The sequence below is a fragment of the Hyla sarda genome, chromosome 5 (genome assembly GCF_029499605.1).
Source record: "Hyla sarda isolate aHylSar1 chromosome 5, aHylSar1.hap1, whole genome shotgun sequence".
In the NCBI taxonomy this organism is placed as follows: Eukaryota; Metazoa; Chordata; class Amphibia; order Anura; family Hylidae; genus Hyla; species Hyla sarda.
Window position 1 is genome coordinate 323651685 of NC_079193.1, and position 27406 is coordinate 323679090.

The following is a 27406-nucleotide window of genomic DNA, read 5'->3' on the forward strand; positions in this document are numbered from 1 at the left end:
TTTTGAGGATATGGGCTAGATTTACCTGGGCTCTTCATGTGTTGCGGAATGCCCATGTGCATTTTAAAGGGGTACTCCCGTGAAAACCTTTATTTATTTATTTATTTATTTTAAATCAACTGGTGCCAGAAAGTTAAACAGATTTGTAAATCACTTCTATTAAAAAATCTTAATACTTCCAGTACTTTTTAGCTGCTGAATACTAAAGAGAAATCCAAAAAAGAAATGCATTTCCTCTGATGTCATGACCACAGTGCTCTCTGCTGTCCATTTTAGGAACTGTCCAGAGCTGGAGAAAATCCCCATAGCAAAGATATGCTGCTCTGGACAGTTCCTAAAATGGACAGCAGAGGTCAGCAGAGAGCACTGTGGTCATGACATCAGAGGAAATGCATTTCTTATTTGGATTTCTCTTTAGTGTACAGCCCCTAAAAAGTACTGGAAGGATTTAGAAGTAATTTACAAATCTGTTTAACTTTCTTGCACCAGTTGATTTAAAAAAAAAGTTTTCCACGGGAGTACCCCTTTAAGAAAAAGGCTTATATCTCGACTATAAATATAATAAAGGTATGCATAAAATCCTGATAACTAGCACTATTTTGCCATGTGCTTATTTACACCTGTATTTTTCTGCTGACAGCTGCGCTTTAAAGGGTACGGTCCAAGTTAGTGTATACACAGCATATTTTGCTGCATATTTTCTGCAGCTGATTTTGCTTCCCATTGATCTTAATGGGTAGGAAAATACACAGCAGAAAAATATGCTACATGGGACTGTCCCCTAAAACAAGATATCTGAAGACCCCTACAATCCCACCCGCCGCCTTCATGCTTTGTTCATAGTGTAATCATACAGTAGTAAAAATGGAAGACTAATACTAAACTGAAGAGGCATCGACCTATACAAAGGGGCAAACTGGGCCAATAGCCACTGTATATGGATGGAAGCCTCATGGACCCATTATATACGTCTTCAGGTAAGGTGCAAGTAATCGCTTCCTATACATCCAATGACACAATTGATCCCTTCGCCGATGTACATACTAAACATTAGAATCATCCTCTTCTGCAGTCTCCTTATCGCCTTCTTTTGACATTTTTAGGGTTATACCTGTAAAAAAAAAAAAAAAAAAAAAAACAGACCAAAATTTGATTTACAATGAAAATAGACATTTTAATAAGCCAAGAAATAAAACACAGAGGACCCCTCTCTCTGGAGGAGCAGAAAAGCCTTGATTTGGTAGAACAAAATGGATATTGTTGCATTAGGGCTTGTTCATATAGGTTAAAACTGTGGAAATCTGCATAGTTTAAAGGGGTACGCCGGTGGAAAACATTTTTTTTTTTTTTTTTTATCAACTGGTGGCAGAAAGTTAAACAGATTTGCAAATTACTTCTATTAAAAAATCTTAATCCTTCCAGTACTACTTAGCTGCTGAATACTACAGAGGAAATTCTTTTCTTTTTGGAATACATAGCTCTCTGCTGACACCTCTGTCCATTTTAAGAACTGTCCAGAGTAGGAGAAAATCCCCATAGCAAACATATGCTGCTCTGGACAGTTCCTAAAATGGACAGAGATGTCAGCAGAGAGCACTGTGGTCATGATGTCAGCAGAAAGCTCTGTGTACCAAAAAACAAATAATTTCCTCTGTAGTATTCAGCAGCTAATAAGTACTGGATGTAGGGATCGACCGATTATCGGTATGGCCGATATTATCGTCCGATAATCACGATTTTGGGCATTATCGGTAATTACCATGCCGATAAGCCGATAATGCCCCGCCCCCCGCACTGCGACCGCCCCCCCCCCGACCCACCGCACCGGCGACCGCCCCCCCCCCCCCCCCCCCCCCCCTACCCACCGCACCGCGTCGCACCCCCCACCGTAGTGCTGGGCGGTATACCGGTATGGATTTTTGCCCATACCGCTATACCGGTCGGGCCCCTCCCCCACCCTCCGAGTCAATAAACAAAAAATTAAACTTACCCATAATGGGGGTGGTCCGGGCCATCCATCCTTCCTGTAGTGTCCGGTGGCATTCCGGGTGGAGGGTGAACCGATCCAGGCTGTCCTTCTCCGGGGGTCATCTTCTCCACTCCGGGCAGGCTCCGGCCTAGTACGCTGCATAGACGCCGCTACGCCGTGACGTCAGGTGCGTCGCTGCGCACGGGCGTCACTGCGCAGCAGCGTCTATGCAGCGTACTAGGCCGGAGCCTGCCCGGAGTGGAGAAGATGACCCCCGGAGAAGAAGGACAGCCCGGATCGGTATACCATCCACCCGGAATGCCACCGGACACTACAGGAAGGAAGGATGGATGGCCCGGACCACCCTGACAGGTAGGGGGAGAGAAGCAGGTGGCAGCGGCGGCCTATGGCACCGCAAAAGCCACTGCAGTACATTGATTTAAAGCGCCCGCTTTAAATCAATGTTCTGTAGCGGTGTCGAGGGGGGATAAATAGCCGATAACTTATACCGGCATATAGGTATAAGTTATCGGCTATCGGCCCTAACCTCCACCGATTATCGGTATCGGCCCTAAAAAAACGATATCGGTCGATCCCTAACTGGAAGGACTAAGATTTTTTAATAGAAATAATTTACAAATCTGTTTAACTTTCTGGCACCAGTTGATTTAAAATAAATAAATAAATAAAAAATATGTTTTCCACCGGAGTACCCCTTTAAAGGTGGAAAGGTGCTTTACCATGGATTTTTTTTCGGATTTTCCCACACGGTTCTGCTGAAATCAGTGGGAGCCTTAGTAAAAAAAACAGGCTGAAATGTCACTTGCAAATCAGAACCAAAAGCCTTACGGCTAAATCCATGATAAATCTGAGCTGGTGTTTTCTCTTTGCTCTTTGCCCGTGAACATAATCTTCGAGTATTACCATTTTCTTTATCTTAAAGGGGTTCTCCGATGCTTAGACATCTTATCCCCTATCCAAAGGATAGGGGATAAGATGCCAGATCGGGGGAGTCCCGCTGCTGGGGACCCCCGTGATCTTGCACGCGGCACCCCGTTTGTAATCAGTCCCCGGAGCGTGTTCGCTCCGGGACTGATTACCGGCGGGCGGCGTGTGACGTCACGCCTCCGCCCCTCAATGCAAGCCTACGGGAGGGGGCGTTATAGCTGTCACGCCCCCTTCCGTAGGCTTGCCATGAGGGGCGGAGCGTGACATCATATGGGGGCGGGGGCGTCACATGCCGCCCACCCTGTGGTCGCCGGTAATCAGACCCGGAGCGAACACGCTCCGGGGACTGATTACAAACGGGGTGCCGCATGCAAGATCACGGGGGTCCCCAGCGGCGTGGACTTTGGATAGGGGATAAGATGTCTAAGCACCGGAGTACCCCTTTAACGTCTCTTCCTTGTACTTAGGTTTTGTTAGAATACACTTGACAGCATTACCAAACCTCAGCCCAGAGTAAAGGAAGTGGTGACATTCTTCATATATTTAATGCAATCAGTTTGGATGGTTGCTAGACGATACATAAACGCATCACTAGAAAGGTGCAGGCTTTCCACGTACTAAGTTTTAGTGCCCCTCTTTGTTATACACATGAATACATCACAGAAAATAGGGCTTTAGAGAAGAGACTGCTAATGATTGGACAGTACAGGGGTGAAGGTGAGGAGATAAGTAAGGGAACGAAAGTTCCCTACAGTGAAGTGCTGGCAAGCGTCATTCTTGCACTCGAGTAAACACCAATAAGGGTTGCAAGGCAAGAGGAAACCACAGAGCTGCCTAAAACAAGAAAAGTAACACAAAAACAAGTTAACATGAATGCCATATGCTTATTTATAATATTGGGCCCTTTTTTTTGTTACATGATAGGTACCCTTCATAGAGCTCTATGGGCTATGCATATGTCGGGAAGGTGCCACTACGCCATACAATACAGAGCTATGCTTCTGATAAAAATAAAATGAAAAAATAATACCAGAATTGTTTTGTTGTCCGTTCCAAAAAAAAAAACAGAATAAAAAAGGTACAGAAAATGGTATTGAATATGCCAGGTTTAGTTGTTTTTTGTTAATGCAAATTTGAGGACTATTATGTACTGAACTGTAGAATAAAGTTTATTCCTTCACACTGCATTGTAACTGCGCTGCGTCCCCCCCCCCCCCCCCAAAAAAAAAACAAAAAACAAAAAAACCAAGTTGGGTTGGCAAAAAAAAACAAAAAACGCTGTGTTCTCAGGGGCTTAAGACCACTGAATTATTCACTTTAATGGTTTATTCACCGAGATTTTTTTTCAGTAAGTTGCATAAAATTGCTATAAAAATAATAAAAAATAACACGTTATTTAACACCTTAATTAAATAATAATACAGTCTGCGGTGGAGACAACATTAACTGGTGCAGGAAATAAAACGGCCTAATAGAAACCACAGTCCTCAAGGGCTAAATTTAGGAAAGTACAGGAAGAGGTTTTTTTTTTTTCCCTGTGCCTACTGTACAGCTTTATCGGTTTACAGATAGTATGACAACATAGTCTAGTACACCGTTTTTCAACCAGGGCGCCTTCAGCTGCTGCAAAACTACAACTCCCAGCATTCTGCAAAACCTTTACTAGGACCCTCTGAGCCCTACACAGTGTCCTCTCTAGGGCATCAGGGCCTGGGTGTAAATATAATTTCCCCCATTGTTCAGTCATGCTGGGAGTTGTAGTTTTGCAACAGCTGAAGGCACCCTGGTTGGGAAACACTGGTCTAGTTTTATGATCAGCCGTATAAAGGAGCCCGCAGGGGTGCAAGGTGCTGCATGACTGTCTTATTCATGAGACAACACTGATACCTTGCACTGTTGCTACTAAAAGTATGGTGACACAGCAAGGAGCAGCCGAAAGCACTGAAGAGGCTGCGGTGCTGGCACAAGGTGACCAGCGGGGGGATTCAAGAGGTGGACCCCACACCAATCTAATACTGATGAGCCATTTTTTAACACCACTTTTTTTAACCTCACAAAAAGGGTTTTTCACATCTGACAAAGTTCTCCCCTATTCACAGGATAGGGGAAAACTAGCTGATCGCAGGGGGGTCCAACCACCGTGGCCCCCCTGCAATCTCGATAATGGGGACCCCAGTCTCCCATTAGAATGTGCGCAGACCCTCTTTTTTTTTTTCTATGTTAGCTAGAAACAAGCAAACACTGTATTTGGCTGTTTCTGACAGCTTCTGTAGAGATTGAATGGAGACCCGCCGCTCCATCGGGTCCCCGTACTCAAAATCAATAACTAGCAAATCACAGGGCTCCCCCCTCCAATCATCTAGCTATCCCCTACCCTGTGGATTGGTATAACTACGGGAATACCCCTTTAAATGCCTGCAAATATTTGTTTTTGCCGTATTCTTTTTAATCCTTGGCTTCTAAAGGCGCAGAGGCTGCGGTTACACCTGGGCCCAAAAAGGTCCATCTAACCCCTATGAGAAGACTATTACTACCAATGAAGATTGATAGTTGGGGTCCCCCAGTTCCACATTTTCTACTGAGGGGCAGGAGCTTAAAGGGGTACTCCTCTGGGGGGAAAAAATACATTTGGAATCAACTGGTGACAGAATGTTAAACAGATTTGTAAATGACTTCTATTAAAAAATCTTTATCCTTCCAGTACTTTTTAGTAGCTGTATGCTACAGAGGAAGTGCTTTCTTTTTGAATTTCTTTTTTGTCTTATCCACAGTGCTCTCTGCTGACACCTGATGCCCGTATCAGGAACTGTCCAGAGCAGGAGAGACTCCCCATTGTAAACCTATGCTGCTCTGGACAGTTACTGCCACGGACAGAGGTGTCAGCAGAGAGCTCTGTGGACAAGACAAAAAAAAAAAGAAAATAATTTCCTCTGTAGCATACAGCTGCTAATAAGTACTGGAAGGGTAAAGATTTTTTTGAATACAAGTAATTTACAAATCTGTTTAACTTTCTGCCACCAGTTCATAAAAAAATTAATTATATATTATATATATATTTATATAAATAAATAATAAAAAAAAATTCCACCGGAGTACCCCTTTAATGTTGAATGTCTTAAGATTATCCAGTAACAGCAACTATTTTTAATAAAATAAATCAATCAATAAATAAATAAATATATATATATTTTTTTTTTAAATAGACATGGATCTCTCATATTGGCAAGTTCTGCAAAACCTTTACTAGGGCCCTCTGAGCCCTACACAGTATCCTCTCTAGGGCATACTGGACCCTCTTGGGCATCAGGGCCTGGGTGTAAATATAATTTCCCCCATTGTTCAGTCATGCTTGGAGTTGTAGTTTTGCAACAGCTGGAGGCACCCTGGTTGGGAAACACTTGCCCTACAGTTACAATATCGGTTCTAGCGGTTTTACTTATACCCAGGCTGTGTATACACCATTTGGGCATCGGCAGTATTTTCTAACTAGTGTGCCTCCAGCTGTTGCAAAACTACATCTCCCAGCATGCCCGGACAGCCGTTGGCTGTCCGGGCATGCTGGGAGTTGTAGTTTTGCAACAGCTGGAGGCACACTGGTTAGAAAACACTTGCCCTATAGTTACAATATTGGTTCTAGCTGTTTTACCTATACCCCCGCCATGTGTACACCATTTATAAATGACAATATGGCCCAGGACCAGGCTTTCTGTATGACCAGTCAGCAACGCTTTCCATACGATAAAATGAATGAGCATTTTCACCCTCCTCCGATCCCATTTACTTAGCTCGATTTGCTTAGACAGAGAAACGCTGCAGCCAAATTGCATCATCACGTAACCAGGAATATAATTGTAGCCGGCTGTCGTCTCCAAGCAACTCCAGCTTATCCTTCATACACGACAGGAAGGAAAAGAGCAAACAAACCTCTGAAAATAACCTGCCCGGCTCTGACAGCCTGTCCTGGGTACACACAACAATAAGAGCTTCATTACTTCTCTAATAGAACTGCCATTTACTAGGATGGGGACACGTCACCTGGGTCCGGCTTTACAGATCACGCCGGGTCCACACTGCCTTTTTCGGATTGCATTTAATGTATATGCTATGAAAAAAAAATGTCCGACATATTCCACACAGGTTGTGAGGGATGTTTAGTGTTTTCGTGAGGTGTTCATATACACTGCTCAAAAAAATAAAGGGAACACTAAGATAACACATCCTAGATCTGAATGAATGAACTAATCGTATGAAATACTTTCGTCTTTACATAGATGAATGTGCTGACAACAAAATCACACAAAAATTATCCATGGAAATCACATTTATCAACCCATGGAGGTCTGGATATGGAGTCACACTCAAAATCTAAGTGGAAAACCACACTACAGGCTGATCCAACTTAAAACAAGTCAAAATGGGGCTCAGTAGTGTGTGTGGCCTCCACGTGCCCGTATGACCTCCCTACAATGCCTGGGCATGCTCCTGATGAGGTGGCGGATTGTCTCCTGAGGGATGTCCTCCCAGACCTGGACTAAAGCATTCGCCAACTCCCTGACAGTCTGTGGTGCAACGTGGCGTTGGTGGATGGAGCGAGACGATGTCCCAGATGTGCTCATTCGGATTCAGGTCTGGGGAACGGGCGGCCAGTCCATAGCCTCAATGCCTTCCTCTTGCAGGGACTGCTGACACACTCCAGCTACATGAGGTCTAGCATTTTCTTGCATTAGGAGGAACCCAGGGCCAACCGCACCAGCATATGGTCTCACAAGGGGTCTGAGGATCTCATCTCGGTACCTAATGGCAGTCAGGCTACCTCTGGCAAGCACATGGAGGGGTGTGTGACCCCCAAAGAAATGCCACCCCAAACCATTACTGACCCACCGCCAGTCATGCTGGAGGATGTTGTGGGCAGCAGAACGTTCTCCACGGCGTCTCCAGACTCTGTCACGTCTGTCACATGTGCTCAGTGTGAACCTGCTGTCATCTGTGAAGAGCACATGGCACCAGTGGTGAATTTGCCAACCTTGGTGTTCTCTGGCAAATGCCAAAAGTCCTGCAGTGTTGGGCTGTAAGCACAACCCCTACCTGTGGACATCGGGTCCTCATACCACCCTCATGGAGTCTATTTCTGACCGTTTGTGTGAACACGTGCACATTTGTGGCCTGCTGGAGGTCATTTTGCAGGGCTCTGGCAGTGCTCCTCCTTGCACAAAGGCGGAGGTAGCGGTCCTGCTGCGGGGTTGTTGCCCTCCTAAGGCCTCCTCCACGTCTCCTGATGTACTGGCCTGTCTCCTGGTAGCGCCTCATGCTCTGGACACTACGCTAAAAGACACAGCAAACTTTCTTGCCACAGCTCGCATTGATGTGCCATCCTGGATGAGCTGCACTACCTGAGCCACTTGTGTGGGTTGTAGACTCAGTCTCATGCTATCACTAGAGTGTAAGCACTGCCAGCATTCAAAAGTGACCAAAACATCAGCCAGGAAGCATAGGAACTGAGAAGTGGTCTGTGGCCACCACCTGCAGAACCACTCCTTTATTGGGGGTGTCTTGCAAATTGCCTATAATTTCCACCTGTTGTCTGTTCCATTTGCACAACAGCATGTGAAATTGATTGTCAATCAGTGTTGCTTCCTGAGTGGACAGTGTGATTTCACAGAAGTGTCATTGACTTGGAGTTACATTGTGTTGTTTAAGTGTAAGTGATGTCATTACAAACTTGGTGAAATTGGACACCCCCGCTAAAAAAATTTTTTTTTTGCTATTTTTGGGGGATTTTTGTTTCTACACAGTTAATTTTACAGTTTTTGTTTCATAGGATATACATCTCTCTCCAAAACAAAACTGTAGCACTGCTTCGTTTTACTGCAATATGCAGCCCTGACGCTCCTGCTCTAGGGCACATTCACACGCGATACTTGCAGATTGCTGGCGGACCTATTGAAGTAAATGGTAGCGAAACTTGCAGTGGCTAGCGATCTCCAGGCCGGCAGTGGAAGCTTGGAGCTTCCATGTTCGTGACACCACGCCCCCCCCCCCATTGATGTCTATAGCAGGGGGCATGACTGTTAGTAAGTAGCCGTCACGCCTCCTCCCATAGACATGAATAGAGGGGGTTGTGACATCATGAACATGGAAACTTGCCAGTCATCCGGCACGGAGCGGAGTTCGCTCCGTGCACCAGATGACTGTGGCGCTACGCAGTGGAGATCGCGGGGGTCCCCAGCGACGAGACCCCGGCAATTAGACATCTTATCTCCTATCCTTCGGATAGGGAATAAGATGGTTTCTCGCAGAGTACCCCTTTAATAGGCAGTTTGTTTCCCAACTCGTCTTACCTATAGTCTTATATACAGTTAGAAATAAGAAAAAGATTTATGGTTCAGCTCACCACCCAATACACTGGATAACAGGACTGCGGCTGTAGTGCGGCACTGCAGGAGTATTTGGAGCGCGGACAATGCGGGCCATAACCCGTATAGAATGGATAGAACAAAAATGGTGGGGTCCAGCTCACAAAGATATCAATTAAAACATAACTTTTACTGAGTGGTATTAAAACATGATTATCATTATGGTCCCTATGAGCAAACTGAACGTGCTCTCATTTCTTGTACAGGTCTATTGGTATTATCAGTGTACTGGCCTCACATCAGTCCACATCAACAGGACTATACCCATTAGTTCCCTGAGAAACCCCGAAATGGGCGGGAAACGCGTCGGAACGGGAACATATGTAATGTTTTTATATATTATTCACAATTTTTTGCACAAGAGGTGATATGATTTGAGGTGTACACCTGTAAAACTAGTGGTGAGTTACAAGCTCCTGTTATATATATAACTATATCTAAAGGTTGTATACATAGGAATTGGCAGAGCAATTTGAATTGCTTGCTCTGTCCCAGTACCAGGAGAGAGTGCATATTACGGATGTGCGTCGGCCCGTCCATCCTGGGGGACCGACGTATTGCTCCGTACTTACCACTTATAATATCTATATAAAGCCCATTAGTCTGGATTGGCTTTAGACTAGCATGGTTATTTACAGGTGTTGTGATATTTTGGTTTATTAATATAGGTCACACAATTATATAGTCACAATTTGGATAAGTTATTAATTTTAAGCCATACCAATAAAATTTAATACTTTTAAGTACCGTATTTTTCGCCCTATAGGACGCACCGGCATATAAGACGCACCCAATTTTAAAAGGTCCAAAATCTAGAAAAAAAAAAAAGATTCTGAACCCAACAGTGATCTTCAACCTGTGGACCTCCAGATGTTGCAAAACTACAACTCCCAGCATGCCCGGACAGCCAACGGCTGTCCGGGCATGCTGGGAGTTGTAGTTTTGCAACATCTGGAGGTTCGCAGGTTGAAGACCACTGGTATAGGAGGTAATACTCACGTGTCTCCGCCGCTCCGGACCCGTCACCGCTGCCCTGGATGTCGCTCCATCGCTGTCGCCGAGTCCCCGTCGCTCCGGACGTCTTCTTCCCCGGGATCCACGCTCTCTGTCATCACGCCGCTACGCACGCCGCTCCTATTGGATGACGGGAGGGCGTGCGCGACGACGTGATGACGATGAAGGAGAGCGCCGGCCATGCAGAGGATCCCGGCACGGAGCAGACACCGAGGAGGCAGGTAAGGTCCCTCCCGGTGTCCTGTAAGCTGTTCGGGACGCCGCGATTTCACCACGGTGGTCCCGAACAGCCCGACTGAACAGCCGGGTTAGTGTCATTTTCGCTTCAGACGCGGCGGTCAGCTTTGATCGCCGCGTCTGAAGGGTTAATACAGGGCATCACCGCGATCGGTGATGTCCTGTATTAGCCGCGGGTCCCGGCCTCAGGGACCGCCGCGATAGGTGTGTATTCGCCGTATAAGACGCACCAACTTCCCCCCCCCCCCCAGATTTGGGGAAGAAAAAGTGCGTCTTATACGGCGAAAAATACGGTATATCTATTACTGGGGTCCTAAAGGGCTGTGATATAATATGGTATTAAAACATGAAAAAAAGCAACTAAAACCTAAAGGGGAATTAAAAACAAAACGTAGTTTTGTTTTTTATTCACCTTTAGGTTTTTGTTGCTTTTGTTCATGTTTTAATACCACTCAGTAAAATGTATGTATTAATTTCTATCTTCTATACCGGTGGTCTTCAACCTGCAGACCTCCAGATGTTGCAAAACTACAACTCCCAGCATGCCCGGACAGCCGTTGGCTGTCCGGGCATGCTGGGAGTTGTAGTTTTACAACATCTGGAGGTCCGCAGGTTGAAGACCACTGTTCTATACTGTGTTCTGGTCTGTGAGTCATTGCCCTGATGATTTACTATCTGTATCTGGCCTACACTGTATCCTTCTGGGTTACCATGTGCTGTACTCTACGTATATAACAAATTCTATATTGGGTTAGAATAATGATTACAGTAACAGCTGCCACAGAAAGGAAATCTCTTCGGCGGCCTGTTTTCTCCATCCTCTATTGTACATTCGTATAAATGTATTAATCATAATGACATCTACATAACAGGAAAGGACATTACAGACCCCCTGTTGCTTACAATGAAATAAGAGATTTTAAAGTAAAGCGATTTTACACACATACAAAAAAATAAAAAAAATAAAAAAATCAACAAATGTCTGATGCCAATTGCCCCATCACAAAGGAAAAATTCCTTCCCGACCCCAAAATGACATCAGAATAAATGCCTGGATCGACATTCTATCCACATGAATCTAGTATACAGAACCTCTTATGTTATACTTGAACTTGTTTATTGAGTCAGACATCACGTGGCAGAGAGTTCCATAGTCTCACTGCTCTTACAGTAAAGAATCTCTGTCTGTGATGATGGTGAAACCTTCTTTCCTGCCCCCTTGTCATGGTTACCGGCCTAGGTATAAAAAGATCACTAGAAACATCTCTGTACTGTCCCATTCATATATTAATATAAGAAAACAGATTGCAGGACGTTACTGTAACCTGAAAAGGAGACTGGGTCATGTGCGAAAAATGACGATGACACTGTTCACCATTGAGCAAGCCAGTGTTTCCCAACCAGGGTGCCTCCAGCTATTGCAAAACTACAAATCCCAGCATGCCCGGACAGCCATTGGCTGTCCGGGCATGCTGGGAGTTGTAGTTTTGCAACAGCTGGAGGCACCCCGGTTGGGAAACACTGGAGTAAGCATATGTTCTAAATGGCTGACACGTTTAAAGGGGTAATCCATTGGAAAAATGTTTTCTTTATTTTTATTTTTTTAAACAGATTTGTAAATTACTTCTATTAAAAAATCGTCATCCTTACAGCACTTATCAGCTGCTCTTATGATCCACAGGAAGTTCGTTTCTGTTTGAATTTCCTTTCTGTCTGACCACAGTGCTCTCTGCTGACACCTCTGTCCATTTTAGGAACTTTCCAGAGTAGGAGCAAATCCCCATAGCAAACCTAAAACCTATCCTGCCCTGGACAGTTCCTAAAAGGGACAGAGGTGTCAGCAGAGAACACTGTGGTCAGGCAGAAAGGAAATTCAAAAAGAAAATTACTTCCTGTGGATCATAAGTACTGGAAGGATTAAGATTTTTTAATAGAAGTAATTTACAAATCTGTTTAACTTTCTGGCACCAGTTGAAATATATATATATATATATGTTTTCCAGTGGAGTACCCCTATAAAATGAGTAAGCAGAGAAATGAATCTACATCAGTTTATGTGTTAAGCTTAAACATTTCTCCTCGGAAACTATTTGGATAATTCAGAAGGCTTTCAGGAACGAAGTAATGAGTGCAGTGTTTTTTGTCAAAACATCAAATCACCCAGGTGACTCAGCCGCCCGAACCCCCGCCCCGCCGGCTCACTACGACTCAGATTGGGTTCCTTGTGACTTCTGGCATTTCCAAAAACTAAAATCATCTTTGAAAGGGAAGAGATTTCAGACGATGAGGTTCAGTAAAGTATGACAAGACGGCTGATTCCAACAAAGGATTCTGCAGTGTTTCGGACTGTGTTTGGGAGAACTGTGTGAAATCCAAAAGGTGCCTACTTTAAAGGGGTACTCTGCTGCTCAGCGTTTGGAACAAACTGTACCGTAAGCTGGAGCCGGGAGCTCGTGAAGCTATAACCCCGCCCCCTCATGACGTCACGCCCCTTAAATACAAGCATATGGGAGGGGCATGACAGCCTTCACGCCCCCTCCCAAAGACTTGCATTGAGGGGCGGAGCTATGACGTCACAAGCACCCGGCGCCGGCTCCAGTGTTTGGAACAGTTGGTTCCAAACGCTGAGCAGCGGAGTACCCCTTTAAACAGGACTGAGGCGTCATTGTCCTATGCCCAATAATTATTGTATCTTCGTTAATAAATATCATCATTAATAAGAATATATTTTGAATGACATGGCTGGATACTTTCTGGACAAAGTCTGTGCAAGAGATGGGGGGAAATGTGCTCTGGACAAGTAGGGAGACACCTAGTGGCAGCTTTTTTTTAAACACAAAACATAGAAAACTTAATTTTTCTTTAAACAAAGTACATTAGAAAGATTATTTTATTTACCATAAGGAGAGCAACAGCAAAAAAATGTTTTATTGACAGTGCCCATTTAACGCTTTGCTGTAGTTGTAGGAAACAGTTCAGGATAAGATGTTGTGTGTGTGTGTGAGAACACAAGGAGTGGCACAATTTCCCATTATATAACTTGTCTATAGGATATGTCATCAGTTTTCCCCTCTGGAGGCTGCATCACTGATTTATTGTTGTTCCTGAGTTGGTGGAGATTAGCTGCTACAATGTCTCCAAACACTGCACACAGCACGGCTGCACATATATTGGAGTGCCCAGACATCACTGCAGAGGTGGTCAGGCTACCATGTTTTTTGTTTGCTTTTTTAACATACTCTATAAAGCAGTTTTAAAAAATATTTTAGATTACTGTAAAACTGATGGAAATTTGTAACCAATAGATAGGAAAACCCTTTAAAGTCCTGTTAAAGGAAATCTGTCATCGGTATCACCCGCACTAACCCGTCATACAGGCCTGTGGTGCAGGTGATACTGATCAAAATGATACTCACCGCATCCCGAACAGTCGCTTCACTCCGCCATAATTCATCTTTTTCGGTACATGCAAATTAGTTGCTTGTGGCATGGGCGGAGCTACGAAATCTACTCCGGGCACGGTGATGTCATCTTTGCCAGGTGGGTTGCGCCCAGCTCCTCCATAGTCCTAATCCCCCTCCCTGCTCGCTCGGCCTGTTACTGTACTGCACATGCGCCGCTTCCTGGGTACACCCGAAAGCGGCATTCAGCTGAGTTTCATTCCCGCAGCCACCTTGGGCCTGTAAGGAGCCTCCATGCGCCCTCCTCCTGTCATCTCCTGGCAAAGATGATGTCACAGTGCCCTGAGCTAGGTCCGTAGCTCAGCCCATGCCCCAAGCAACTAATTTGCATATACCAAAAAAGATGAATTACGGCGGAACAGAGACGCGGTAAGTATCATTTTGATCAGTATCACCCGCACTACAAGGTTAGTGCAGGTGATGCGGATGACAGATTTCCTCTAAATATTTTTACTTGTCAGGGTCCCCCGCAGATTACAGCCGACCACTTACAGCCTCAGTAATCTTTGGGAGGTCTTTTTTTTTTTTTTTCCTAAACAAAAAAAGTGATTTGTAAAAAAAATAAATAAAAATTAAAAAAAATTTACATAAGAGCTGCGAAAATAATTCACACAGTAATTCCCAGATCTGAAGTAATGATCATAGGAGCTGGAATTTTTACGGATTTAGTTCCAGTAAACCCAATGAAGAGCCCTATAATCGGCCCCTGCCCAAGCGCACGTCAGAAAATCAGTACAAGATGTGAAAATATGAAGATGAATATCAAACATCAAATGTTCCAGGGCGGATACTTCGTTTCCAGTAAAAGAATTTAGAGGGTCAGCCAGAAGCTGCTTGGAACTAGAGTCATTTTTATTGGAGCCAATACGATAAAGGTAACAATGCAATGTTGAGGGGGTGAGGATCAAGATTCAAGGGGGTTTACATCCCCAGGTAACAGTGGACAATGGTTTATAATCAGGGCTCGAGTCCTGAAGGAACGGCGTTCCTTTGCTTTTTCCACAGGAGGAACGCCGTCCCTGTTACACTAGTCCTGCAGGACCGACCTCTCTGTTCTTACCCTCCCTCCTCTCCTCCCTGGCCCGGACTGCTAGATGCTGGAGATGTCGGACCTGTGATGATGTCACCATCACATGTTGGGGGCGGAGCTTAGCTGTGGAGGAGAGGGAAGATCGTGGTTGAAGGACCTGTGTGATGCTGTGGAGGAGGCGGGGCTGAGTTGGAGGAGAGGTCACATGTCAATCCAGTAAAGTAATTACATGGAAGGAGGTTTGTTACAATGTGTCACCACAGTGGTAAGGAGATTACAATAGGAGTAGGTTTGTTACAGTGTGTCACCCCAGTAGTAAGGAGATTACATGAGGAGGAGGTTTGTTACTGTGTGTCACCCCAGTAGTAAGGAGATTACATGAGGAGGAGGTTTGTTACAGTGTGTCACCTCCGTAGTAGGGTGATTACATGAGGAGGCGGTTTGTTACAGTGTGTCACCCCAGTAGTAAAGAGATTATATGAGGAGGAGGTTTGTTACATTGTGTCACCTCCGTAGTAAGGTGATTACATGAGGAGGAGGTTTGTTACAGTGTGTCACTCTTATACTCCGTAGGCAGATGTATGCCTGTAGTTTTTTTACGCAAACTGGGCGGTGTATTAGAAATCTTGGGTGAGTTCCCACACTTTTTTTTTCCAGGACTTGACGCCTGTTAATAATATCAAAATCCCCTGCCACCCCAATGCCGATGCTTCCCTGATCCCCTGACAGTCTTTCCTGACAGGGCCCCAGTGATGACATAGCGTTGGATGAGGATGCATGTGTTCTGAATGAGAAGTAAGCCAACGTCAAACATCTCTGGCAACAGTTTATTCCTCCAAAATAAAAGATCAGGAAGTGGAAATCCAACATGCCTGATCCTTCTCCTTCCGTGGGGTAGTAGTCAGTCGGCGCTCCCACACACTTTTGCCGGCCCCACTAAAATTGGTGGCCTTAGCCAACATGTATCTAATGTGTATGACCAGCTTTACTTCTTTTATTACTTTATACCAGTGGTCTCCAAACTGTGGACCTCCAGCTGTTGCAAAAATACAACTCCCAGCATGCTGGGAGTTGTAGTTTTGCAACAGCTGGAGGTCCACAGTTTGGAGACCTAGGCTTTATCCAATTGTCAGCTGTTTGTAAAAGATTTCACGGAGTTTGTATTTCGCTGAAATACCACAGGGTGTGTGTGTGCGTGCAAGAGGAAAGACATTGACAGGACTCACCTGAAAAGATCGTCAGCGAGTGACTGTTCTCTGGCTTGCTGAGTTTGCTCCTGAGAAAAAAAATGTAACTTTATGTAAATTTATATTTATGCTTCGGCAACTATGATGCTTCTTTTGGGGGGGGTCCACATTTTTTTTTTTTTTCTGGTTGCAGCACTACACAGATGACACTCACACTCACATTTACTGCAAATGGACTAGTGATGTCATGTTGCCATTACTTATGAATCTATTTATAGAAGTTTTTAATTTATTTTATTTTTTATAAATATAAATGTATTTTTTCTTCTATAGCAGTATTTTCCAACCAGTGTGCCTCCAGCTGTTGCAAAACTACAACTCCCAGCATGCCCGGACAGCCTTTGGCTGTCCGGGCATGCTGGGAGTTGTAGTTTTGCAACAGCTGGAGTTGCACTGGTAGAAAAAATACTGCTATAGAAGAAAAAATACTGCTATAGAGAACAACAAGAAAGACTTCTGTTTGCCGCAATAGCGTATCTTCAAGATCAGCACATAGTCATGGCTGGTACGGCAGTATGTGAATCCAGCACTATCAGTTTAATCTTGTTTTGTTGTGCAAGCAAAGAAAACTAGATTTTACTGCTCCACTAAAGGGCCATAAATAAGCGTGCATAACAGCTAAGTATACTCTTCTGCTTTTGTATTTCCCCTTTCAGGTTCCTTACCTCCATTTCCTGGCGTAACCACTGTTCTAGCTCGGAGTTCTTCTTTCTGTCGTGAGCTATAAGATCGGAGCCTCCGATGATGTGAGGAAAGCTCCCAGCCCCGGGATATGCAATCTGTTAACACAGAGAATAATACCATATGAAGTATCAAGCGTCAGCAGTGTAACTCCAGTAATATATACGCAATCCCGGGTCCAATGTGTAAAATAGGAAGTTTGAGCCACCATTTAAAAAGGTTTTACTATGGAGACAACTTATTTTTATCAGTAGGATCCTCCTAGTAAAAAATAAATAAAAAAAAATAAAAGATAAGCATCGCTGCGAAAACCTGGCAACAGGTGTGCATTTCCCCTGAAGCGCCACCACAGGCTGAAGTAAGTATTACACAATGCTCTTTAAAAGGGGTGCTCAGGTGGAAAACGATATATTATATTTATTTTTTTCAAATCAACTGGTGTCAGAAAGTTAAACAGATTTGTAATTTACTTCTATTCAAAAAAATCCAAATCCTTCCAGTTCTTATCAGCTGCTACAGAGGAAGTTGTGTTGTTCTTTCCAGTCTGACCACAGTGCTCTCTGCTGCCACCTCTGTCCATGTCAGGAACTGTCCGAGGCAGGAGAGGTTTTCTATGGAGATTTTCTCCTACTCTGGACAGTTCCTGACATGGACAGAGGTGTCAGCAGAGAGCACTGTGGTCAGACAGAAAAGAACTATACAACTTCCTCTGTAGTCTACAGCAGCTGATAAGTATTGGAAGTAGAGATGAGCGAACTTACAGTAAATTCGATTCGTCACAAACTTCTCGGCTCGGCAGTTGATGACTTATCCTGCGTAAATTAGTTCAGCCTTCAGGTGCTCCGGTGGGCTGGAAAAGGTGGATAAATTCCTAGGAAAGAGTCTCCTATGACTGTATCCACCTTTTCCAGCCCACCGGAGCACCTGAAGGCTGAACTAATTTATGCAGGCTAAAGTCAGCAACTGCCGAGCTGAGAAGTTCGTGACGAATCGAATTTACTCTAAGTTCGCTCATCTCTCATTGGAAGGATTAAGAATTATTTTTTTTATTATTAAGTAAGTAATTTACAAATCTGTTTAACTTTCTGGAGCCAGTTGATATGAAATTTTTTTTTACACCGGAGTACTCCTTTAACCCCTTAAGGACGCAGGACGTAAATGTACGTCCTGGTGAGGTGGTACTTAACGCACCAGGACGTACATTTACGTCCTAAGCATAACCGCGGGCATCGGAGCGATGCCCGTGTCATGCGCGGCTGATCCCGGCTGCTGATCGCAGCCAGGGACCCGCCGGCAATGGCCGACGCCCGCGATCTCGCGGGCGTCCGCCATTAACCCCTCAGGTGCCGGGATCAATACAGATCCCGGCATCTGCGGCAGTGCGCGATTTGAATGAATGATCGGATCGCCCGCAGCGCTGCTGCGGGGATCCGATCATTCATAACGCCGCACGGAGGTCCCCTCACCTTCCTCCTTCCGGCTCCCGGCGTCTTCTGCTCTGGTCTGAGATCGAGCAAACCAGAGCAGAAGATGACCGATAATACTGATCTGTTCTATGTCCTATACATAGAACAGATCAGTATTAGCAATCATGGTATTGCTATGAATAGTCCCCTATGGGGACTATTCAAGTGTAAAAAAAAAATGTTAAAAAATGTAAAAGTAAAAGTAAAAGTAAAAGTAAAAAAAAAAAAGTGAAAAATCCCCTCCCCCAATAAAAAAGTAAAACGTCCGTTTTTTCCTATTTTACCCCCAAAAAGCGTAAAAAATTTTTTGATAGACATATTTGGTATCGCCGCGTGTGTAAATGTCAGAACTATTAAAATAAAATGTTAATGATCCCGTACGGTTAACGGCGTGAACGAAAAAAAAAAGTTCAAAATTCCTACTTTTTTAATACATTTTATTAAATAAAAAATTATAAAAAATGTATTAAAAGTTTTTTATATGCAAATGTGGTATCAAAAAAAAGTACAGATCATGGCGCAAAAAATGAGCCCCCATACCGCCTCTTATACGGAAAAATAAAAAAGTTAAGGGTTCATCGAAATAAATTGATTATAAACGTACTAATTTGGTTAAAAAGTTTGTGATTTTTTTTAAGCGCAACAATAATATAAAAGTATGTAATAATGGGTATCATTTTAATCGTATTGACCCTCAGAATAAAGAACACACGTCATTTTTACCATAAATTGTACGGCGTGAAAACAAAACCTTCCAAAATTAGCAAAATTGCGTTTTTCGTTTTAATTTCCCCACAAAAATAGTGTTTTTTGGTTGCGCCATACATTTTATGATATAATGAGTTATGTCATTACAAAGGAGAACTGGTCGCGCAAAAAACAAGCCCTCATACTAGTCTGTGGATGAAAATATAAAAGAGTTATGATTTTTAGAAGGCGAGGAGGAAAAAATGAAAACGTAAAAATTAAATTGTCTGAGTCTTTAAGGCCAAAATGGGCTCAGTCCTTAAGGGGTTAAAAGGAAAACTGTCAGATATCTTCTCCCGCACTATCCACAGTACTGGTTGATAGTGTTGGAGATTCTGATTAAAACGAGCCCTACCTTACCCAGATCCGCCCGGCTGTTCGCCTGCAATTGTAGTTTTATTCTATGTGTATATCTTGCTGTAACTGGCATGGGCGGGGCTTCTGCAGCTAACTGGCACTGATGTCAGCGCTGCTTATGAATATTCATCTCCCCTCCCTTCAGTTAGGAGCAGCGAAGAGAGGGAGAACTGGAGGGAGGGGGGATGAATATTCATAAGCGGCGCTGACTTCAGTGCCAGTTAGCTGCAGAAGCCCCGCCTGTGCCAGTTACAGCAAGATATACACATAGAATAAAACTACAATTGCGGGCGAACGGCCGGGCGCATCCGGGCAAGGTAGGGCTCGTTGGAATCAGCGTCTCCCGCACTATCCACCAGTGCCTGTGGATAGTGCGGGAGAAAATATCTGACAGTTTTCCTTTAAGGCCATGTTCACATGACGGAATATCCGCAGAAATATGCCGCTCAGAGTCCCATTGATTTCTGCAAATTCCGCTTGAAAATGCATTGCTGTTTATGAAGACGGCACATTTCCGAGCGGTTCTAGCGCCGACGGAATAGGCAAATGTGCAGAATGTCTCCCCCTGTTTTCAGGTGGACAATCTGCACATTCAGTACTGTAATATACTTTTAGAAGTCGCCAGGGTGCACTAAGTAAATAAAAAAAAGGTATTGCAGCCGGCAAGTACTGGCCATGATAAAATATTGCTGGACCATCCCATTTGAATAAATAAAGCTACTTGTGTAATGCACAGACATGTCAGGTCCTCTAAGGAGAAAGGGATAGGCAGAGATGCTCTTTGTAGCTGCCTTCCACTTAGAGTATCCCACATGGGCAGATTATAGCTGCATTTTTTGCATCTGGATTACAGTCACAAGTCCCGTCCTGTCCATGGGTCTAATGATCAGAACCAACAAGCCAAGGCTTGTGGCCATAATATGCTCACGTGTGGGGAGTCTTAGGGTCTATTCACACGGAGGAATTCTGCCTCAAATGGAAGCCCAATACACTTCTATGGGATTCTGAACTCCCGTTGACACTTCGGAATTTCCGCAAGCGGAAATTCCGAAGTGTCAACGGGAGAGCAGAATCCCATAGAAGTGTATTGGGCTTCCATTTGAGGCAGAATTCCTCCGTGTGAACAGACCCTCAGACTAAAAGCTGAGGGTCCTGGATGAAGCTCTTAATGCCTCAAAATTCCTAATAAGGTATATGGTTTTTCTTACTGCCAAGAACAACAGAACTATTCTCTCTGCATTTGACCCCTTTATATAACAATGCATTCATTATATGTTCCCATAGTTGTGCGCTAATTTGCCAATTACAGCGATCACCCCTGAGATCACCAAACCAGGTCAGCGATAAAGTATCAGTACAGCGTTGCATGTTATTACCTTTCTGAATTTCTTGAAATTAGCCACATTTTCTCGATGAGCGTTGCTCGTGGTCTGACTATTTCTTGCTGGTCGGCTGACAACTAAACTTCGGAACTCCGACACCAAGAGTTTACTTGGGACCTCATCATCATTTTCTTGTTTTAGTCGGAAAGGCACCTAAAGCAATAAAAAAAAAAAAAAAAAAGAAAAAAAAGTTGAATATAATGCAGAGAAGCAATAAATCATTCTCAAGTGTGTAAAGGTGTATGCAGGGTGCCTAATGTACTATGGAAGGACATATAAAGCAGACCTGTCCGCAGGCTAGATCGGGCTAGTCATCAGGATACCGAGCATACTTTTTTTTTTTTTTTTGTTCCTCTGCACGGAAGGAGCCTAAGTATGTCCAGTCCATGTCTCCTTTATCACCGTCCTCAACTCCATTGTTTTCATAATAGCAAAAATGCTTACATTGTGCTGGAAAGGACTAGAGACGATAAAAGTATGCCTGGAAACCTGATGACTAGCCCTACCTAGCCACTGTTTTCTTGCCAACAGGTCCTCTTTAAACATTCAAGGTGAACTATCAAAATAAGATGTGTGTGTGATTCAGTAGTAATGGTATATCTGACCCTTTATGTCACCTGTATAATGCAGAAGGTACCAGATTCCCCCTCTGGAGCTCAGCACCAGTAAGACCCAGAAACTTCCTAGTAAATTGTTCTCAAAAGCACTGTACCCTGTTCCCTACCCATTCACTCAGAAGCCCTGTACCCTGTTCCCTACCCATTCACTCAGAAGCACTGTACCCTGTTCCCTACCCATTCACTCAGAAGCACTGTACCCTGTTCCCTACCCACCCACTCAGAAGCACTGTACCCTATTCCCTACCCACCCACTCAGAAGCACTATACCCTGTTCCCTACCCACCCACTCAGAAGCACTGTACCCTGTTCCCTACCCATTTACACAAGCACTGTACCCTGTTCTCTACCTATTCAGAAGCACTGTACCCTGTTCCCTACCCATTTACTCAGAAGCACTGTACCCTGTTCTCTACCCATTCAGAAGCACTGTACCCTGTTCCCTACCCATTTACTCAGAAGCACTGTACCCTGTTCCCTACCCATTTACTCAGAAGCACTGTACCCTGTTCCCTACCCATTCAGAAGCACAGTACCCTGTTCCCTACCCATTTACTCAGAAGCACTGTACCCTGTTCTCTACCCATTCAGAAGCACTGTACCCTGTTCCCTACCCATTTACTCAGAAGCACTGTACCCTGTTCCCTACCCATTTACTCAGAAGCACTGTACCCTGTTCTCTACCCATTCAGAAGCACAGTACCCTGTTCCCTACCCATTCACTCAGAAGTACTGTACCCTGTTCTCTATCCATTCAGAAGCACTGTACCCTGTTCCTTACCCATTCACTCAGAAGCACTGTATCCTGTTCCCTACCCATTCACTCAGAAGCACTGTACCTTGTCCCCCAGCTCTGGGTCTGCTTCTAATGGACTAGTAGAGAGTTCTGAGCCAGGCCAGTGAGGATGCATGTAGTCTGGTTAAAACTCAATTTATATATTTTGGCTGTCGTTTCTCTATATTTACAACGGTTTTCCCTGCTGAAATATGGCTGCAATTTTGTGTCAAGACTTCTGCTCTAAGTCCAGGGCCAACTAACTGTGTTTCTGATGATCTGAACTGACAGCTTTAAGTAACCGGCATTACACTTACAACTTCGTTTCGGCTAAAAAAGCAATTTCTTCCTTCACATTCTTCCTTAAAGAAAAACGGTCATCTGTTCACCCACACTAAACCTAATACACTGGGTTATAGTGTGGGTGACCAGGAGACCGATGAGGGGTTAATGGGTAAATACATTCCGGTACTCCAGAGATCTGTCCCTTCGAAGATCTTCTTCCATCTTCAGTGAATTGCTCGCTGGAGGCGGGCCCGCCAGCTCAATTTGAATATTCATTGCCGAGAGTCATTTGAGCGCTGCGCCGACTGAGCGGTCAAATAACACGCGATTATGAATATACAAACTGAGCTGGCGGGCCCGCTTCCAGCGCGCAATTCACTGAAGATGGAAGAAGATCTTCAGAGGGACATAATTCTGGAGTACAGGAATGTATTTACCATTAACCCCTCATCGGTCTCCTGTTCACTCACACTATGACCCAGTGTATTGGGTTTAGTGTGGGTGAACATATGACAGTTTTCCTTTAAATTACCTAACACATTACTTATAGGATTTATGTTGGCTGAGCCTGACAATTTTGGCTGGATCAGCTAACCAGCTAACCTGTATGGGGGAAAATACCTAACCTATCCATTTATAATCGGAGATAACTGCTGGTTTGGGGACCCCCATACATAAATCTATACAATCAATTATAACGGGTTCTCACTGAGAAGAAAAGGAACAGTTTACTTTTGTATCTTCATGCTGGGATATAGGTTCCTGTTTGATTTTCGTCTCGGTCTTTATTGTCGGGTCAGCCAGGGCTTCCACCTACAGAAAAAAATTAAGAAATAAAGAGTCCATTCGGCGGCAATATGAACCAGATTCCTGAAATACTTGTCTGACACAGGCTTATACATGTATGGAATTATCAATAAGGGGAGATGGAAAATCCACAATATTAACTGAGAATAATTAATCCTCTGAAGCCACGGCACAAATATTACAGGAATGTAAAGCCGGCACAAGTTTTATTCTCTATTCATGCAGAGCCAATGAAAATGGGCGCAGTCATGAAAAGCATGCACAATTTGGTATGTGACGGCGGAGCCAAAAATGTGACAGAAATTATGTACCTAAAGACAGACCTTGTGATATATTTACCCCTTCAGAGGCCACAGAGTCTTTTTGATTTAGGCCATATTATTCTGATTCCCGAAATAGTCTCACCCTTCCATTTATCATACATACACACACATTATATAAATATATATATAGCTTAATACCTGGCGTTGCCCGTTTTTTCCTTTCTAATCCTTGTTGGGGAGGAAGCTTTTGACTTCATATCCCGTCTTCATATATTGTTGTCATATCCCAACCCCATATCCTGTTCTCATATCTCGACCTCCTATCCCGTCCTCCTATCTGGACCTCCTATCCTGGTCCTCCTACCCCGACCCCCTATCCAGACCCGTAATATGTGACCAGGTATTGAAATATCTCCAGCTGTACAGAAGTTATGTGGGAACATACATTTCCCATTGATTTGCATGGGACTTTTAACAAAAACCCCAACACTCACAAATGGGGGTAGTTAAGGGTTAAATTAACTATCCTATATTTTAAGTGGACATATAAGTAACATGTGACCATGTATTATGGAAATATCTCCAGCCGTTTGGAAGTTATGCAGTAATATATTTTCCACTGACTTGTATGGGACTTTAAACAAAAACCCCGCCCCTGGCAAATGGGGGTGAGTAAGGGTTAAATCACCTATCCTATGTTTGTTGCTGACATATAAGTAACATGTGGCCAAGTTTCATGTTAATATCTTTAGCCGTTTGGACGTTTTTGTGGAACACACACACACACGTTGAGTTTTATATATATATATATATATATATATATATATATATATATATATATACACCGTATTTATCGGGGTATACCACGCACCGGCCTATAACACGCACCCTCATTTTACCAAGGATATTTGGGTAAAAAAAGTTTTTTACCCAAATATCCATGGTAAAATGAGGGTGCGTGTGTGCGCGTGTATACCCCGATATACCCCAAGGAAAGGCAGGGGGAGAGAGGCCGTCGCTGCCCGCTTCTCTCCCCCTGCCTTTCCTGGGGTCTAGAGCGCTGCTGTCGGCCCTTTCCACCCCCTGGTTATCGGCACCGCTGCCCGTTCTGTCCCCCTGACTATCGGTGCCGGCGCCGATAGCCAGGGGGAGAGAAGCGGCGCCGACAGCCAGGGGGAGAGAAGGGGCAGCGGCACCCATTGCCGGCGCCACTGCCCCGTTGCCTCCCCCCATCCCCGGTGGCATAATTACCTGAGTCAGGTCCGCGCTGCTGCAGGCCTCCGTCGTGCGTCCCCAACGTCGTTGCTATGCGCGGCGCACTGACGTCATGCGCCGCGCCGTTCAGCGCATAGCAACGACGCCGGGGACGCACGACGGAGGCCTGCAGCAGCGCGGACCCGACTCAGATAATTATGCCACCGGGGATGGGGGGAGGCAACGGGGCAGCGGCGCCGGCAATGGGTGCCGCTGCCCCTTCTCTCCCCCTGGCTGTCGGCGCCGGCACCGATAGTCAGGGGGACAGAACTGGCAGCGGCGCCAATAACCAGGGGGTGAGAAGGGCCAACAGCAGCGCTCTAGACCCCAGGAAAGGCAGGGGGAGAGAAGCGGGCAGCGACGGCCTCTCTCCCCCTGCCTTTCCTGGGGGTGTATCGGCGTATAACACGCACACAGACTTTAGGCTAAAAATTTTAGCCTAAAAAGTGCGTGTTATACGCTGATAAATACGGTATTTATATATATATATATATATATATATATATATATATATATATATATATATATATATACATACACACACACATATATATATATATACACATATCCGACTCAAATCAGAATTCAGTTTAGAGTAATTCAGTCACCTATTTATCTCCCCACTGTTTTTGGATCCCTTGGAGATATTGGCAGGATTCCTTCAAGTATGTCTTTTGATATATACATCTGAGAGAGGCCTCTGCAAAGAAATACAGTGGCATCCACTACCCATAGTGCCCTAATGAATATGAAAAAAATAATAATAATAATTTCCATTACAAGATCTGAAAGTCGCAATAAGTTCGGACCTGAAACGCCAAAAGGATTTTAAGCATCAACTACAACCAGTGACCATTATACACTGCTCAAAAAAATAAAGGGAACACTTAAACAACACAATGTAACTCCAAGTCAATGACACTTCTGTGAAATCACACTGTCCACTCAGGAAGCAACACTGATTGACAATCAATTTCTCCTGCTGTTGTACAAATGGAACAGACAACAGGTGGAAATTATAGTCAATTAGCAAGACACCCCCAATAAAGGAGTGGTTCTGCAGCTGGTGACCACAGACCACTTCTCAGTTCCTATGATTCCTGGCTGATGTTTTGGTCACTTTTGAATGTTGGCGGTGATTTCACTCTAGTGGTAGCACGAGACGGAGTCTACAACCCACACAAATGGCTCAGGTAGTGCAGCTCATCCAGGATGGCACATCAATGCAAGCTGTGGAAAGAAGGTTTGCTGTGTCTGTAAGCGTAGTGTCTAGGGCATGGAGGCGCTACCAGGAGACAGGGCAGTACATCAGGAGACGTGGAGGAGGCCGTAGGACGGCAACAACCCAGCAGCAGGACCGCTACCTCTGCCTTTGTTCTGGAGGAGCACTGCCAAATGACCTCCAGCAGGCCACAAATGCGCATGTGTCCACTCAGTCAGAAACAGACTCCATGATAGTGGTATGAGGGCCCGACGTCCAGAGGTGGGCGTTGTGCTTACAGCCCAACACAGTACAGGACATTTGGCATTTGCCAGAGAACACCAAGATTGGCAAATTCGCCAATGGTGCCCTGTGCTCTTCACAGATGAAAGCAGGTTCACACTGAACACATGTGACAGAGTCTGGAGATGCCGTGGAGAACGTTCTGCTTCCTGCAACATCCTCCAGCATGACCAGTTTGGCGGTGGGTCAGTAATGGTGTGAGGTGGCATTTCTTTGGGGGCCGCACAGCCCTCCATATGCTTGCCAGAGGTAGCCTGACTGCCATTAGGTACCGAGATGAGATCCTCAGACCCCCCTTGTGAGACCATATACTGGTGCGGTTGGCCCTGGGTTCCTCCTAATGAAAGACAATGCTAGACCTCATATGGCTGGAGTGTGTCCGCAGTTCCTGCAAGAGGAAGGTATTGATGCTATGGACTGGCCGCCCGTTCCCCAGATCTGAATCCAATTGAGCACATCTGGGACATCATGTCTCGCTCCATCCACCAACGCCACACGTTGCACCACAGACTGTCCAGGAGTTGGCGGATGCTTTAGTCCAGGTCTGGGAGGACATCCCTCAGGAGACCATCCGCCACCTCATCAGGAGCATGCCCAGGCATTGTAGGGAGGTCATACGGGCACGTGGAGGCCACACACACTACTGAGTCTCATTTTGACTTGTTTTAAGGACATTACATTCAAGCTGGATCAGCCTGTAGTGTGGTTTCGACTTTGATTTTGAGTGTGACTCCATATCCAGACCTCCATGGGTTGATAAATTTGATTTCCATTGATAATTTTTGTGTGATTTGGTTGTCAGCACATTCAACTATGTAAAGACGAAAGTATTTCATACGATTAGTTCATTCATTCAGATCTAGGATGTGTTACCTTAGTGCTCCCTTTATTTTTTTGAGCAGTGTATAACTATACAAGTACAACAAGTGCCATGACCTTGCCCCACAAT

General features: G+C 44.6%; 1 protein-coding gene across 2 annotated transcripts in view; it reads right to left on the minus strand.

Moving 5' to 3' along the window:
* Positions 1–441: 441 nt before the first annotated feature.
* Positions 442–27406, minus strand: part of NBN (nibrin) — a 92496-nt gene continuing 65531 nt past the window's right edge. For both annotated transcript variants that reach the window (XM_056522310.1, XM_056522311.1), the window contains exons 12-16: positions 23362–23442; positions 20947–21105; positions 16985–17098; positions 16299–16348; positions 442–1111 (exon numbers count right to left, since the gene is read on the minus strand). In XM_056522310.1, coding sequence (XP_056378285.1) covers positions 1078–1111; positions 16299–16348; positions 16985–17098; positions 20947–21105; positions 23362–23442 — 438 coding nt within the window. In that variant the 3' untranslated portion in view covers positions 442–1077. The remainder of the gene's footprint in view (positions 1112–16298; positions 16349–16984; positions 17099–20946; positions 21106–23361; positions 23443–27406) is intronic.